General features: G+C 44.1%; 1 protein-coding gene across 1 annotated transcript; it reads right to left on the bottom strand.

Annotated features, from left to right (window-relative positions):
- Nucleotides 1–3,875: 3,875 nt before the first annotated feature.
- Nucleotides 3,876–12,521, bottom strand: LYPD3 (LY6/PLAUR domain containing 3). The gene is made up of 5 exons (XM_077257299.1): nt 12,336–12,521; nt 8,291–8,428; nt 7,159–7,329; nt 4,781–4,927; nt 3,876–4,446 (listed from the first exon to the last, which is right to left on the bottom strand). The coding sequence occupies exons 1-5, from the start codon at nt 12,412–12,414 to the stop codon at nt 4,028–4,030; spliced, it is 954 nt and encodes a 317-aa protein (XP_077113414.1). The 5' UTR covers nt 12,415–12,521; the 3' UTR covers nt 3,876–4,027.
- Nucleotides 12,522–12,770: the final 249 nt, after the last annotated feature.

A 12,770-nucleotide genomic window follows, 5' to 3' on the forward strand; every position in this document is an offset into this window, starting at 1 on the left:
AGGACTCCAGTACTGCTTCCAGGAACAGTTTCTTCGCAAAGAGTCCTTTCTTCTATAAAACCAGTAGAAGGCACCTTTAAGAAGGTGCAAACTATTTACAAGGAGTTTGTAATCATGCAGTGTTCATGATCCAGCAGTTCTTTCAACAATGATAAAACAGGAAACAAAACAAAAAGCAGAAGAAGGGATCCCGGGTAAACAAAGGGATCCTTTTAAGAGTTACCCTAGTCGGGTCATAGCAGTAAGAGGACAAACAGATAAACAATCAACTATATACATTTCCGTGGTATCGAGGTTTATCCCTCTAAGTCTGGGGGTGGCTTCCGGGGGTACTGCCCACCTCCGGCTACCACATAGAGTGCATCCGCACCCTTAATGGGGGTCTGTGTACTCACGGTTCTCCTCGGGGTGATGGTCCGCTGGCATTTGGCACACATGGAGATCGAAGCAATGACCGCCGGTCCCGGGGAGTCACAGGAAGGTGGCACAGTCACTTCTGGCTTGTACTTGCGCACGTGCAAAGCATACCACCCTTTGTCTCCCCAGTGGCGGGTGTACCGAACGCGGTCCCCCGGGTAAAGATCCCGGCCTGGGTGTCCCTCGATGAGGTGCGCCTCCACATCCCGCCGGTTCACGAATACCTCCAAGGCGAGACCGGGCTCTCTGATGAAGCCCCAACCTCCCTGCATCCGGAAGGTGCTGATGACTCCATAGCGCTGTGGGCCCCAGTCCTCCTCAGCCGCCCGCCTAACCTGGATTTTGGCCTGGAGGTCCTTTTCCCGCTCGGCCCGTCGACGGAGTTCCTTCTTACGGGCCCACTCTTCCTCCTGTCGGCGTAGCTGCTGGAGATATTCTCGTTGGTGGATAACCTCGATACTCTCCCCCTCAGGCTGAGCTTCTCCAGGGAACCCGATCAAGTTGGTGGTAGCGCGGGTCCACTTGAAGGTCATCCACTCACCCTGGAGGTTCACGGGCTGTGCAGTGGGCCGTAAGGGGACATCGGCGGTCTTTAGCGTCTCCCACGGCTGCTCGCATTCAAGGCGGCTACACACCCATCCGGGTGGTCTGGGTGGAGGGGGGAGTCTATGTCCACAAGCAGGGGTTCTTCGGCCGCCCGGGCAGGGATGATGGTGCCATCCGCCTCCGCGGTATCCCTGGCGTCAGCCCTCTTCTCCTCAGCTTGCGGTGCCAGCACTTGGGGGTGGCGAGGCTCCTCACTGGTAGCGGCTTTTCGCCGACACAGACTCCGAAGCTGACGGCATAGCTCCTCCACTTCCGCCTTGAGAATTTCCCGGTCCTCGCAGCCTGGTGAAAGTTGGCTCGGCTCCCATTGGCTGGGACTGGTGCGAGCCTTCTCCCCCTCTTCTGGGTGACCTTCGCTCATCATCTTGCCAATCTGGCTCTGCCCTGCATCGTCCAGGGCTCCCGGCCTTCCCCCATCCGGAGGGCGGTTCCTCTTCCCGCCGCCGTCCCAGACTAGGAGGCGGACCTCCCTCGTTGAAGGGCATATCTCCCGAACATAGTAGTACTTGTGGGGGGCTGGCTCAACTTTCGCGCCATTCTTCCAAGCTACTCCCACGACGACACGCCCTGCTCTTCCAGCACACCACATGGTGCCGCAATGGCGGCGGTCTTGGCGGGAACTTTTGGCGGCAAATGGCAATCCACAGTCTTTGCAATAAGTCACAGTCCAAGTATAATAAATCACAGTTCCAAGGCACACATGACCTGATTCTTCAGGCTTAAGTAGATCCTGTTCGTGACGCCAAGTTGTAGCGCCCCCACTGCCGCAGGGCCGAGGGGTACCCAGTACCGGGCCTCTGGGTCTCTGCTCTGGGGTTGTCACGGTGGCTAGACCCGGTCCGTGACCCTGCTGAGGGGCGCCCAATGAAAGGTGTGGATGGTGGTGGTAGTGCGGTGCAGTGCTGGTCACAGTAAATAACGAGGACACCAGGTTGCAGTCTCTTTACCTCTTTACTGAAGGCTTCAGGATCCTCAGTCCGGAATACGGTTAACCAGGCTGCGCAAGTCCGGCGGGTCCGATGGCACCTCCAGAGTTCCCTTTGCAGGTGGAAATCTGTGCCTACCTTCTAGCGCTTGTGTGTTGCGGTCCTCCCCTGCTGTGCTCACGGGATAGTCCCCACAACTGTTGTGTCTGTTTCTCGTGTTCCCTCACAACTCGATTCTGATGTTCTTCTTCGTCCCCCAGATGATATGGCTAGGACGCACCCGTATGACGGGTAGGCTCGGAGCTCTTCCTGGACCCTAGTGTCGCCCTTCTCCTATTGTTGCCCCCTGTGTCTTCATAGGTGATTTGTGTGAGACAGCCCGCCTATAGCTGACTGTCCTGCCGTAGGTTTGAAGTATTGCTTGGAGCCTAGTACTTCCTCGGCGTTCCGGCCACCGGCTACGCGCCTCAGTAGGATGTTGCCTCGTCTTACAGCACGACTCCTACTGGTATTTCTCCTTGTTGCGTTGATCTCGTTTCTCACTCAGCACAATAAACCTCGCTTCTTGTCCTTTCTTAGGGCACCGCCGCTATCTAGTGCAGGCGCGGTCCCGTAACGTTCTCTCTGTTCGCTAGGTCTCTGCCAGGATCCCACCCCTGACAGGGACCCCCCTGAGTCTCTCCCCGCAACACCCTCTGCCACTGGGTGTTGCCTGTTCGATTCCCAGTCAGCTTCTGTCTAACTTCCTATCCAACCCCCAGTTTTACCAGATTGTGAGGAGTGGCCTAATACATAGTACCCTTAGCTCCCCCTGGAGGCCAGACTGTGAAGTGTATTGGTGTCTGTGATACCTGGTCAGGTGAACTCCTTCAGTGCCATCAGACGTACCATAGCCCCCCTTAGCGGCAGAGCATCAGTACTGCAACGACCAGGACTCTGGGGCGCTGCATAAGGCCAAGACAAGATTTGAGGAGCACAGTCAGACAAGCTGAGCTCAAGGAATGCAGATTTCTGACTGTGCTCCTTAAATCTTGTCTTGGCCTTACGTCTCAGATTCTACTGTCAGCTTGTCTTTAAGTTTCTTACCCGGTTTATAACCTGACCTTGATTTTTGTCTGGTGCCTATACTGACCTTTTGCTAGTTTTCATTGATAGAAATCTGCCTTCTTTGAGCTCAGCTTGTCTGACTATGCTCCTCTAATCTTGTCTTGGTCTTCTCAGATTTTCTTATCATTTGTCAGCATTTCTTCAAGTTATCTGCACAGCCTGTAACCTAATCTTGATACTTCTCCTTCGCCTGCCCTAATCTTTTGCTAGTCTTCACTGACATAACACCATCTGCCCTAATCTAAGCTTGGCTGAATATGCTCCACAGATCTGGTCTTGATCTTATTTCTCAGATTCTAATATCTGTCCTCTTTTCTTCAAGTTTCCTACCAAGATTATAACCTGACCTTGATTCTTGTCTGTCGTCTTTCCTTACCTTTCACTACTCTTCCTTGATAGAACTCTGCCTGCCCTGACCTCAGCTTGTCTTGACTATTATCCACAGATCTTGTCTTGTCCTTACATCTCAGATTCTACTATATAACACATGTTGCTAAAGGTGCTTATGTTGAGATTGTGTCCTTTTAAAGCATTCAGTGAAGTCCAGATCACTGTACAGGGGTAAATGGTTGAGTATCAGGGGGTCTTAGGATTGAAAACTCCTCCGTTTAGGTCAAAGTCCATTGTAACTGAAAGAGTCCACAACTCTCACGCAGGCCTTGAGTTATTATACCTGGACAACCCTTTTAAGAACCATTTTCTCATACGTAAGCATTAGAGTGTTAGACATATTTTGCTATAGATATGTGTATAATCAGAGGGTGATAGAACAATGGACTATCCAGTCAAGCATGAAGAGATATTAGAAGAAAACAAGACTTTAGTTTATTTTTTTAATACTTATCAGTAAGTTTCACACTTTGTCCTATGAGTTTGATGCCTCAGTGCAACTCCATCCTTTTATCTAAAAATTCACAAAAAATGCAAAATAAAAAATAAAGTCCAAAGTAAAAGAACATGGAAGAAAATTATCAAGAAAGGCAGACTAAAAGGAAAATAAGCCAAGAAGAGTGCAACAGTCCATAGGCCCTGTTATTGCTTTGACTATCTTTAGGCTCATTACTGAAACGTGAAGCTACGGTGATTTTCCGATCAGTTTTTGCTTCTACGTTTGTCGGGGTGGTGCCTTTTGTGGTTGGAACCATATGTGTAGGGGTTAACCATGGAGGTGGTAGAGCGGTGGTGGTCACTTCGTCTTTATTTTCATTAAGGAGGACTAGAAAGGGCATGTCTCCATGTTGGGTCCTGTTGGAGAGGTCTTGGTTGCAGAGTTTTCCCGAGCAGCAGGCTCCTTTTATCTCAACAGATGCGCTATCGTAGGTCTGTGTGTGCTTGGCACAATAGTATCTTAAGGCGCAGCTCTTGACAGGTACGATGGTTACGTCATTTTCTAGGTAGGAATAGATAGTTTTAGGGCATGTATTTGAAGGCAACCCAACCTGCCTTGGAAAAATGACAAAGCCTAGACTGGTTTTCCCTCCCCTCAACTGTCTCGTTAGGTCTCAGAGCTAAATATTGTGAGATACAATGCTACAAATATCCTGCTTATAAAAATTCTGGATGATTGTAGAAATCACTAGGTTTGGTTAATTTATTAATCATTTTACATGTAATTGTACTTTTGGAAACTTTTTACATGTCACGGAGACAAGTCAAAAGTTTTGATCCATAGAGGTCCGTGTACAGAAAAATAAGCCCTTTTAACATGACACCTAGATATTTACCAATAGATATTGTGACACTTCCGTCAAAGCAATGACCATAGGGGTCGTAGCAGTCCATGACGGGAGAATTTGATGGCAAGCATTCTTCCTCGGTCTTTCCAATACAGCTGTAGCATTGCTCATCATTGGGAAGACGAGTTATGTTGGCTGTAGAACACACAAATATAATATCAGTATCATTTATGAGACAAAATATCTTTAGTAGCTTATAGACAGTCTTGCGTAGGCACTGTATGTACATTGGCATATAGAAGCTTGGGCGCCCCTGATCAAAATTACTTTTAAAAATTACAAAAAGGAAAATTCGTCCTTTTTCACTATGATTGTTAGGTTAGGAAAGGCCAGGTGCTGCAAATTTCCCAGTCTTATAAAAACCCAGCCGCCTCCTAACCTTGTGCCAAAAAACAGCAGCCACGGGTTCTCCTAAGCAGCTGTCTAGCATTCTGAAAATGGTGAAGGCCCACAGAACAGAAGAAGGCTATAAGAAGATACCAAAGCGTTTTCAAGTTGCTCTTTCCTCAGAAATGTAATTAAGAAATGGCAGTTACCAGGAACAGTGGAGGTCAAGATAAGGTCTGGAAGACCAAGCAAAATTTCAGTGAGAGCTGTTCGTAGGATTGCTAGAGAGGCAAATCCAGAACCCCCGCTTGACTGCAAAAGACCTTCAGAAAGATTTAGCAGACTCTATGCTTAACTGTTCAAAATAAGTGATTTTGACTTTCAAATGCCACTGTAAGTATTATTTGGCAGTAGTCATGTGAAAGAGTCCCCTGCATGAATCACCTTGGTGCTGCCACACCAATGCTTCCCCGTGTGCTGGTATAGAGTAGTTGTAGTCCTTTTAAGACACCTAAAATAATTGTCATGACTGCAGCATATTGATGCCCAAAAACCTAAAGTAGAGTGGTGCTTTTGGTAAGTGTGCTGGGACACATGGGCGACCCTTATGGAGGATGAAGAGTGGTTGAGCCCCTGAAGGAAGTGGACAAGCAAATCATATGGTCAATGCGTCTCCAAAGAGTGGAGGAACCAGTGTAAGAGCATTGGGACCAGCGCCATTGAGAAAGTCAACATCTAGATTTATGTATGACATACAGCTGCGTCCCCTTTTATGTAGAATATTGTGCTGTTAAGAATTGAACAATGTTAGGTAATTTAGAGATTTAAGATATGTCCTAAAAATCTGGGTTTGACACCATTGAGGAAGTTTGTATCAAGTTTTGCTTATGTCAGAAAAAATATATATCTGCTTCCATTGTACAATAAAAAGAAAACACAAGAAAAAAACGATCAACGACAAACAGCACATTTTATCCCCCTTTTGCAGTATCCGTAGATGTTGTACGACTTTAACCTATGTTACAGACTTAAATAATATGCCCCAAATGTCTGCATTCATTTTTAAGCACGTGTACGGTTTTACTTACTTGCACATCATACAAGCACCTAGGTAAACTTTTTCACATACATATAGACACATAAGCATGTTTTAACGTATACATTCTCAAACACAGGGAGATTTAGGTGGACCAACACATGCCCTCTATCCCTGGACCTAACGCACCCCTGCATTGTGCTGTCTTGATTTTTAATACTGGTTCTCGTCAGTGTTGAATAATTTCATCAGAATGTCCATGTAAAAGGTATTCCCACCAATTAGTTAGCTAGTGTGACTTTGGTTCTCCCTCATCTGACATCCTCTTTTTTGACTTTGGTTAGATATGACTATGACATTTCTTACCATGCCCATTGCTGTACTCCATGTTGATGACTGCAACCTAGATCCTCCGTACAACAAAATCCATTACTTCTTACCGTGCCTATTGCTGTACCCCATGTAGATGACTGCAACCTAGATCCCTTGTCCAACAAAATCCACGACTTTTCATTGCTGTACCCCATGTCGATGACTGCAACCTAGATTCTCCGTGCAACAAAATCCATGACTTTTGTTGCCGTGCCCATTGCTGTACCCCATGTCAATGACTGCAACCTAGATCCTCCGTACAACAAAATCTATGACTTTTTTCTTACTGTGTCCAATGCTGAACCCCATGTTGATGACTACAACCTAGATCCTCCGTGCAACAAAATCCATGACTTTTCTTACCATGCCCATTGCTGTACCATATGTCAATGACTGCAACCTGGATATTCATATCCCTATATAGGGGTTAAAGATTGCAAACTAAGGCACCCTCCTTTAGATTCTGCACCCTGGCATAGCTTGATTGTGTCTTAAAGAATTCACCATTGAATGACCCATTATGTGGAAGGTAACAATGTAGACATGATGAAGAAGGCAATGTTCTATTATTCAAAGACAAGGCTGTCCATATCACTTAATAAACATAACACCTGTGTATCAAAGTAATTACCGTCAGGTACTAGTTGATAGTTTTTCAGATCCATGTTACTATTACACAAGCTTCTGTTGCATTGGTTCAACTGAATAAACACGGTGATCCCATAGAAAGAGATTTTTCTATCCAGTTTGGTCTCGACACCAGACCCACACCCTCTCTTCAGAACAATGTGATTATTGTGACCTATGGAATGAGACAAAAATATTAGGACACTAGTGACGGTTGGGCGATGAACAAATAAGTATAGAGGAGAGAAGGAGGTCTTGGAAAGACCAGAGATTACGTGAGGGAAGATATTGGGATATTAGGTCTTAGATGTACAGAGGAGACATGTTGTGAATGGCTTTGTAGGTCAGTGTTAGTAGTTTGAACTTAATACGTTGGGGAATTGGGAGCCAACAAAAGAATTTGCAAAGGGAAGAAGCGGAGGAGTAGCAAGGAGAGAGATGAACTACTCAGGTATCAGAGTTAAGGACAGACTGGAGAAGTGAGATAGGTTTAGCAGGTAGGCCACTGAGGACGGATGTTGCAGTAGTCGAGGTGGGAGTTGATGAGGGCATGCACAAGTATTTTAGTAGGTTGACGGTTGAGAAAAAAATGGATTCTGGAAATATTTTTGAACTGGAGGTGACAGGAGGTGGCGAGAGCTTTGGACATGGCGGTTTGAAGGACAGGGCAGAGTCAAGGGTTACTACGAGGTGACAGATTTCCATTTTTAATTGTATCTTCATCTTTAGGATGCAATCTAGTTGAATGTAATGGTGGAGCGGGATGCTGTCAGCTCCCCACTCCACTATTCACCCGTGTCATCTGACGTCAGTACATTGCACCTACTATGCCGGATGCGGATAGCAAAGAGCGGAGAAATGCTCTATTCATCATGGGAAGAAAGTTGGGTATTATTTTTTATTTATTTTACTGATGTAGTTAAAGTGCACCATGTCCCATTCTACTACTCCAAAATGAAGAAACCTTCTGGAATTTCTGATTTCCAGGAGATTTCAACCAGTATCATCAAACCCTAGGAGATTTGCTGACCATTTCAGGAGAACACGAGGTCTCCACCAATTACGATAGCGCCTCACAGATAATATGGGACAGTTGATTGAGGACTCCTTAATACAAAATATGGAATTATACATACTCGATTTTATGGCGCTGATGGTCTCAAGACACACATTATGCTCGCAGGAGCAGGAAACATTCACAGCATTTTCAGGTAGGCAACCGCCATCACCATGGTCCGTGCAAGTGTAACATTCAATGGATTGGGTCCTCACGCCTGTACAGAGAATGATGAAGGAGAGGACGTGATGAACAAGTATACAAAACCAGTGGTATATACATATTACAGTCATATTTAGTAAAACTAGAAGGAGATTCTTAATATTAGCTAAACATCACAAATATGCATCCTTCATGATCAATAATTTCACAAATGCACATAGAATGGGTAAAATATATATGTGGTATCCTCCAGAGCCATTAGAGAGGTGGTCATTGAGTTCCTCTTTAAAAATGTAATGATCTACAGTAGCCTTTACATCTTTACCAGGAGGCAAAAACACTTGGTGGTTGCAAACACAGAAGGCTTGATGTTTGCCGAATACTCTAAGGGCAGAGAACTTGAACATTACCATCAAAGTTAAAGAGGTGAAAATGACTTTATGTGCTCAATTTAGGCTTAAGAAAATGTTATCCCTCAGGAAAATAAATGATAACAGAGACCTTATTGTATATAACATAGGAGACAGGTATTTTGTGCAAATTATTTGTCTACTCCACAAAAATTAGTAAAAACTTCAGGGCAAAGGGCCCAGAACCTCCTCGGCTGCATGCAGTGTCAAAGTCAAAAGATCTTTTGGCTTTGGCTAAAAAAACCAAAAGTGTATATGTAACTAAGCCCTGATTATTGTAATAAAAATGCTATAGACAGGACTCTAGGGGTGAACTGTATAAGTAGGGGGAACACAGACGATGTTGCTTACATTGCTTGGCTTATAAGTTCAATCCTGTATGGAGCCACATGATGGTTGTGCCCACTCATGACCTAGAGTCTGGAGGATGGCACATGTGTAAGGGACGGGCTCTGATGCGAAGAAAGCAGGACTGATATATTGTTTGGTAGCTGAGTGTCATCACACAAAGATCAGGCCAACTGATTAAAATAAGAGCCGTGGATGCCGGGAGGTAAGAGATGGTTCTCAGGGCTTCCATCTAGCGCCCACCAGTTACTGACAATTCACACCTCCTCTGCCTACCTTACTTAAGTTACCTTTTTTTTTCACTGTGCATAAGCTATATCTATGCATAATATAGGTCAACTTATTTTATATTCGCTTTTTATTGAACTTGTAAGCACTGCACTGAAGATGTCTGGATTGCTGGAGCTCACTGTTATCTACTGATCCTGGCCAGTTTTAGTGCTACTGAGCTCTCCCATGCTACAAAGGCAAACAGTTCAGGTCAGCAGAGAGACAATGCTACTGCTCCGAACTGTCAATCAAGCAAGAGCGCAGTTTCCCCGTGAGCCAGGAAGATGGGAGGTCGGGGAACGCTGTGTTCCTGCTAAAGACAATGATACAAACCCTTTAAGGCTACTTTCACATTGCACTTTTTTCCATAGAAACTTATGGAAAAGGTGGTTGTCTATGAAGACTACCACTTGCCATATGGCCATCTGGACATCATGGATGGTCACTTGCTCAGTGTCCAGTTTACCACTCAACCTACTCAACTAAGTTTTTTAGAGATAGCCATGGAGTTCACGACATACGAAACAAAGGTAATTATTATACACATAGTATACAGTGATATTTATTTTGGAACCAAAGATGATTCTTTCGCAACCTGAAGGAAGAATTACTACATGCAAGAATCTTCTGAACAGAATCAGTAGAAACAGGGAAAAGGGAGTGACAAAGGAACATTTCGATCCCACATAAAATATACTTGTCAGGTGGAAGAACTTTGGTAACACGTACACTCCCTGACAGAAGTTATGTCGCTTATCCATGTTATGTAAATAAAAGCTTATAACCTGATGTTAAATTCATCCATTGGTTGTATAAATTATTCTTTTGAAAGCTGAAACCCTCCGAAATGTGGTTTAGGTTATGAAAATAAATTGGCATCAATGCAGAAATATTGATCAGTTAATGTACACAGAATGGTCAGATTTTAGCAAGACAAAAGTTTTGTCGCCTGGTCATATAATGCACCCAATCCTAGTTTACATCCTCACCTGTGCTCAGTAAATGATCGGTTAATTTGTGTGTGTGTATAAAAAGAAACGCAGCACCACAAACCTTTACTTGAACTGCAACTTGAGCTCTGACAACATGCCAAAAATCCACCCTGCGACCAAAGCCTGGATAATCAAGAGGCTGAAGACCAGATCCACTGCAGAGGTGGCTGGCACCTTAAATGTGTCTCAGTGTCAAGTACAAAGAATTAAAAAATGATTTCAAGAGACTGGAGATGTGTTTGACAAGCCCAGGTCTGGCAGACCCTGCAAGACAACTGCTCAGGAGGAACGTTTGTTGGTTAGAAAATCCAAAGCAAGCCCCTCTTCCACTGCAGCAGAGCTCCAACACGCCTGTGTCAACTAGATCAGTTTGTAGGATTGTGTCTGGAAATGGCCTCCATGGTCGAATCAGTGCTCAGAAGCCAGCACTAAACAAAAGGCAAATAAAAAACTGTGTGGCATTGCAATGTCCCACAGCCTGCTAAACAGATGAACGCTGGAAAGGTGGCAGAAGGTGGATTTCTCTGATGAATCTTCAGTAGAATTACACCACAGCCGCCGCAATACAGAAGGAGACCTACTGGAGCCCATATGGATCCAAAATACACCCAGAAAACAGTTACATTTGGTGGTGGAAAGATCATGGTCTGGGGTTACATTCAGTATGAGTGTGCTACACATTTGCAAGGTGGAAGGCAATATCAATAGCCTAAAATATCAAGAAGTATTATCTACCTCTTATATTCCAAATCATAAAAGGGGTCAAATTCTGCAGCAGGATGGTGCTCCATCTCATCCATCCATCTCTATAGCAAAGTTCCTCCAGGCAAAAAAGATCAAGGCGCTCAAGGACTGGCCAGCTCAGTCACCAGACATGAACATCATTGAGCATGTTTGGGGTAGGATGAAAGAGGAAGCTTGGAAGACAAAACCAAAGAATCTAGATGAACTCTGGGAGGCATGTAAGACTGCATTCTTTGCTATTCCTGATGACTTCATTAATAAATTGTATGAATCATTGTTGAACCGCATGGATGCAGTCCTTCAAGCTCATGGAAGTCACACAAAATATTAAATATGACTCTAATAGCACCACAACTTCATTCACCAATGTTATGCAACATATATTTGTATTTTAAGTTAATTATTTGTTTGAATAACACATTACTTTCTGTGGGCGACAAAACTTTTGTCCTGCCAAAAATCTGACCATTCTGTGTACATTATCTGATCGATATTTCTGCATTGATGCCAATTTATTTTCTTAACCTAAACCACATTTCGGAGGGTTTCAGCTTTCAAAAGAATAATTTATACAACCAATGGATGAATTTAACGTCAGGTTATAAGCTTTTATTTACATAACATGGATAAGCGACATAACTTCTGTCAGGGAGTGTACATGTGAAATATATATTGATACTTTATAGTTGGAAGAACTTTGCCAACTATTTAGTAGATAGAAGGGTGGCATAGAATTCCTACATGGAATACCACCGAGTGTGGACTCAAATACCCCAGTAAGGTGTTGTCTCACTAACAACTCATTTCATTTTCTGGTGGTTTTCTATGAGCCATCACTAGAACTCCATGGACTCTAAATGTTGTCTACAACACCATTCCCAATATATAATGCCTCGTGCACTCCAAAACTAGTGATAAAGCAATCTTTTCACTATCTAAACACTCATTCTTGGTCACTTTCATAGAAAGTCATCGTATGCATCTTTTTGGGGTAGTCAGCAGAGTTCTCAGAAAAATTCCATACAAATGCATATAAACCTCATGTAGATTTTGGCATCCGAACCTTGGTGGTCCACATTAAGTTATGTGCTCTATTCACATGTATCTGTGACATAGCAGACGACCATTACGATTTAGCTTCTCGTCTAAGGGCAACCATTCTAATAATGTGATGGTAATGTCTCCAGAAGCACCTTACCTTTCAGACTAAGTGTGAAGACCAAGCAGATGACCATCTGTGTAGACCATTTCCATAAAAGACCAGATCTCATCTCCATCTTTAGAGATTTCTTCTCCTCGTGGTTCTGGAGAAAGTTATTCTGGTTCCATCCAGCCAGCTAACAAAACAGTGTCGTCTTTCCTTTGTCTGTGTCTATGTTTATCAGTTGAGCTTGGATACAATCCATAAGTCAAAGTTGGGATCCTCCCATCAAACACAATCATCAGCTCCATAACCTGAATATTACAAGCCAAACTTTCCCTGGAGCATCTATTACCATTACAGTCATTCAAATTACACGCTCAGTCACTGTAATTAATCCGGCCAAAAGGCAACGGCTGCTAATCCTGTTTTCTAATCCTGTTTTAACGTTTGCATGCTGTCGGTGACTGCATAATTGTTAGATTGTAATAA

This window comes from Ranitomeya variabilis, chromosome 4 (genome assembly GCF_051348905.1).
Source record: "Ranitomeya variabilis isolate aRanVar5 chromosome 4, aRanVar5.hap1, whole genome shotgun sequence".
NCBI lineage: Eukaryota > Metazoa > Chordata > Amphibia > Anura > Dendrobatidae > Ranitomeya > Ranitomeya variabilis.

Coding starts and splice junctions, on each gene's coding strand:
- LYPD3 (XM_077257299.1), bottom strand. CDS start 12,414: ATGGAGATGAGATCTGGTCTTTTATGGAAATGGTCTACACAGATGGTC. Junction 8,429..12,335: donor CTTCACACTTAGTCTGAAAG/GTAAGGTGCTTC, acceptor TTCTCTGTACAG/GCGTGAGGACCCAATCCATT. Junction 4,928..7,158: donor CTATCAACTAGTACCTGACG/GTAATTACTTTG, acceptor TGTGTTCTACAG/CCAACATAACTCGTCTTCCC.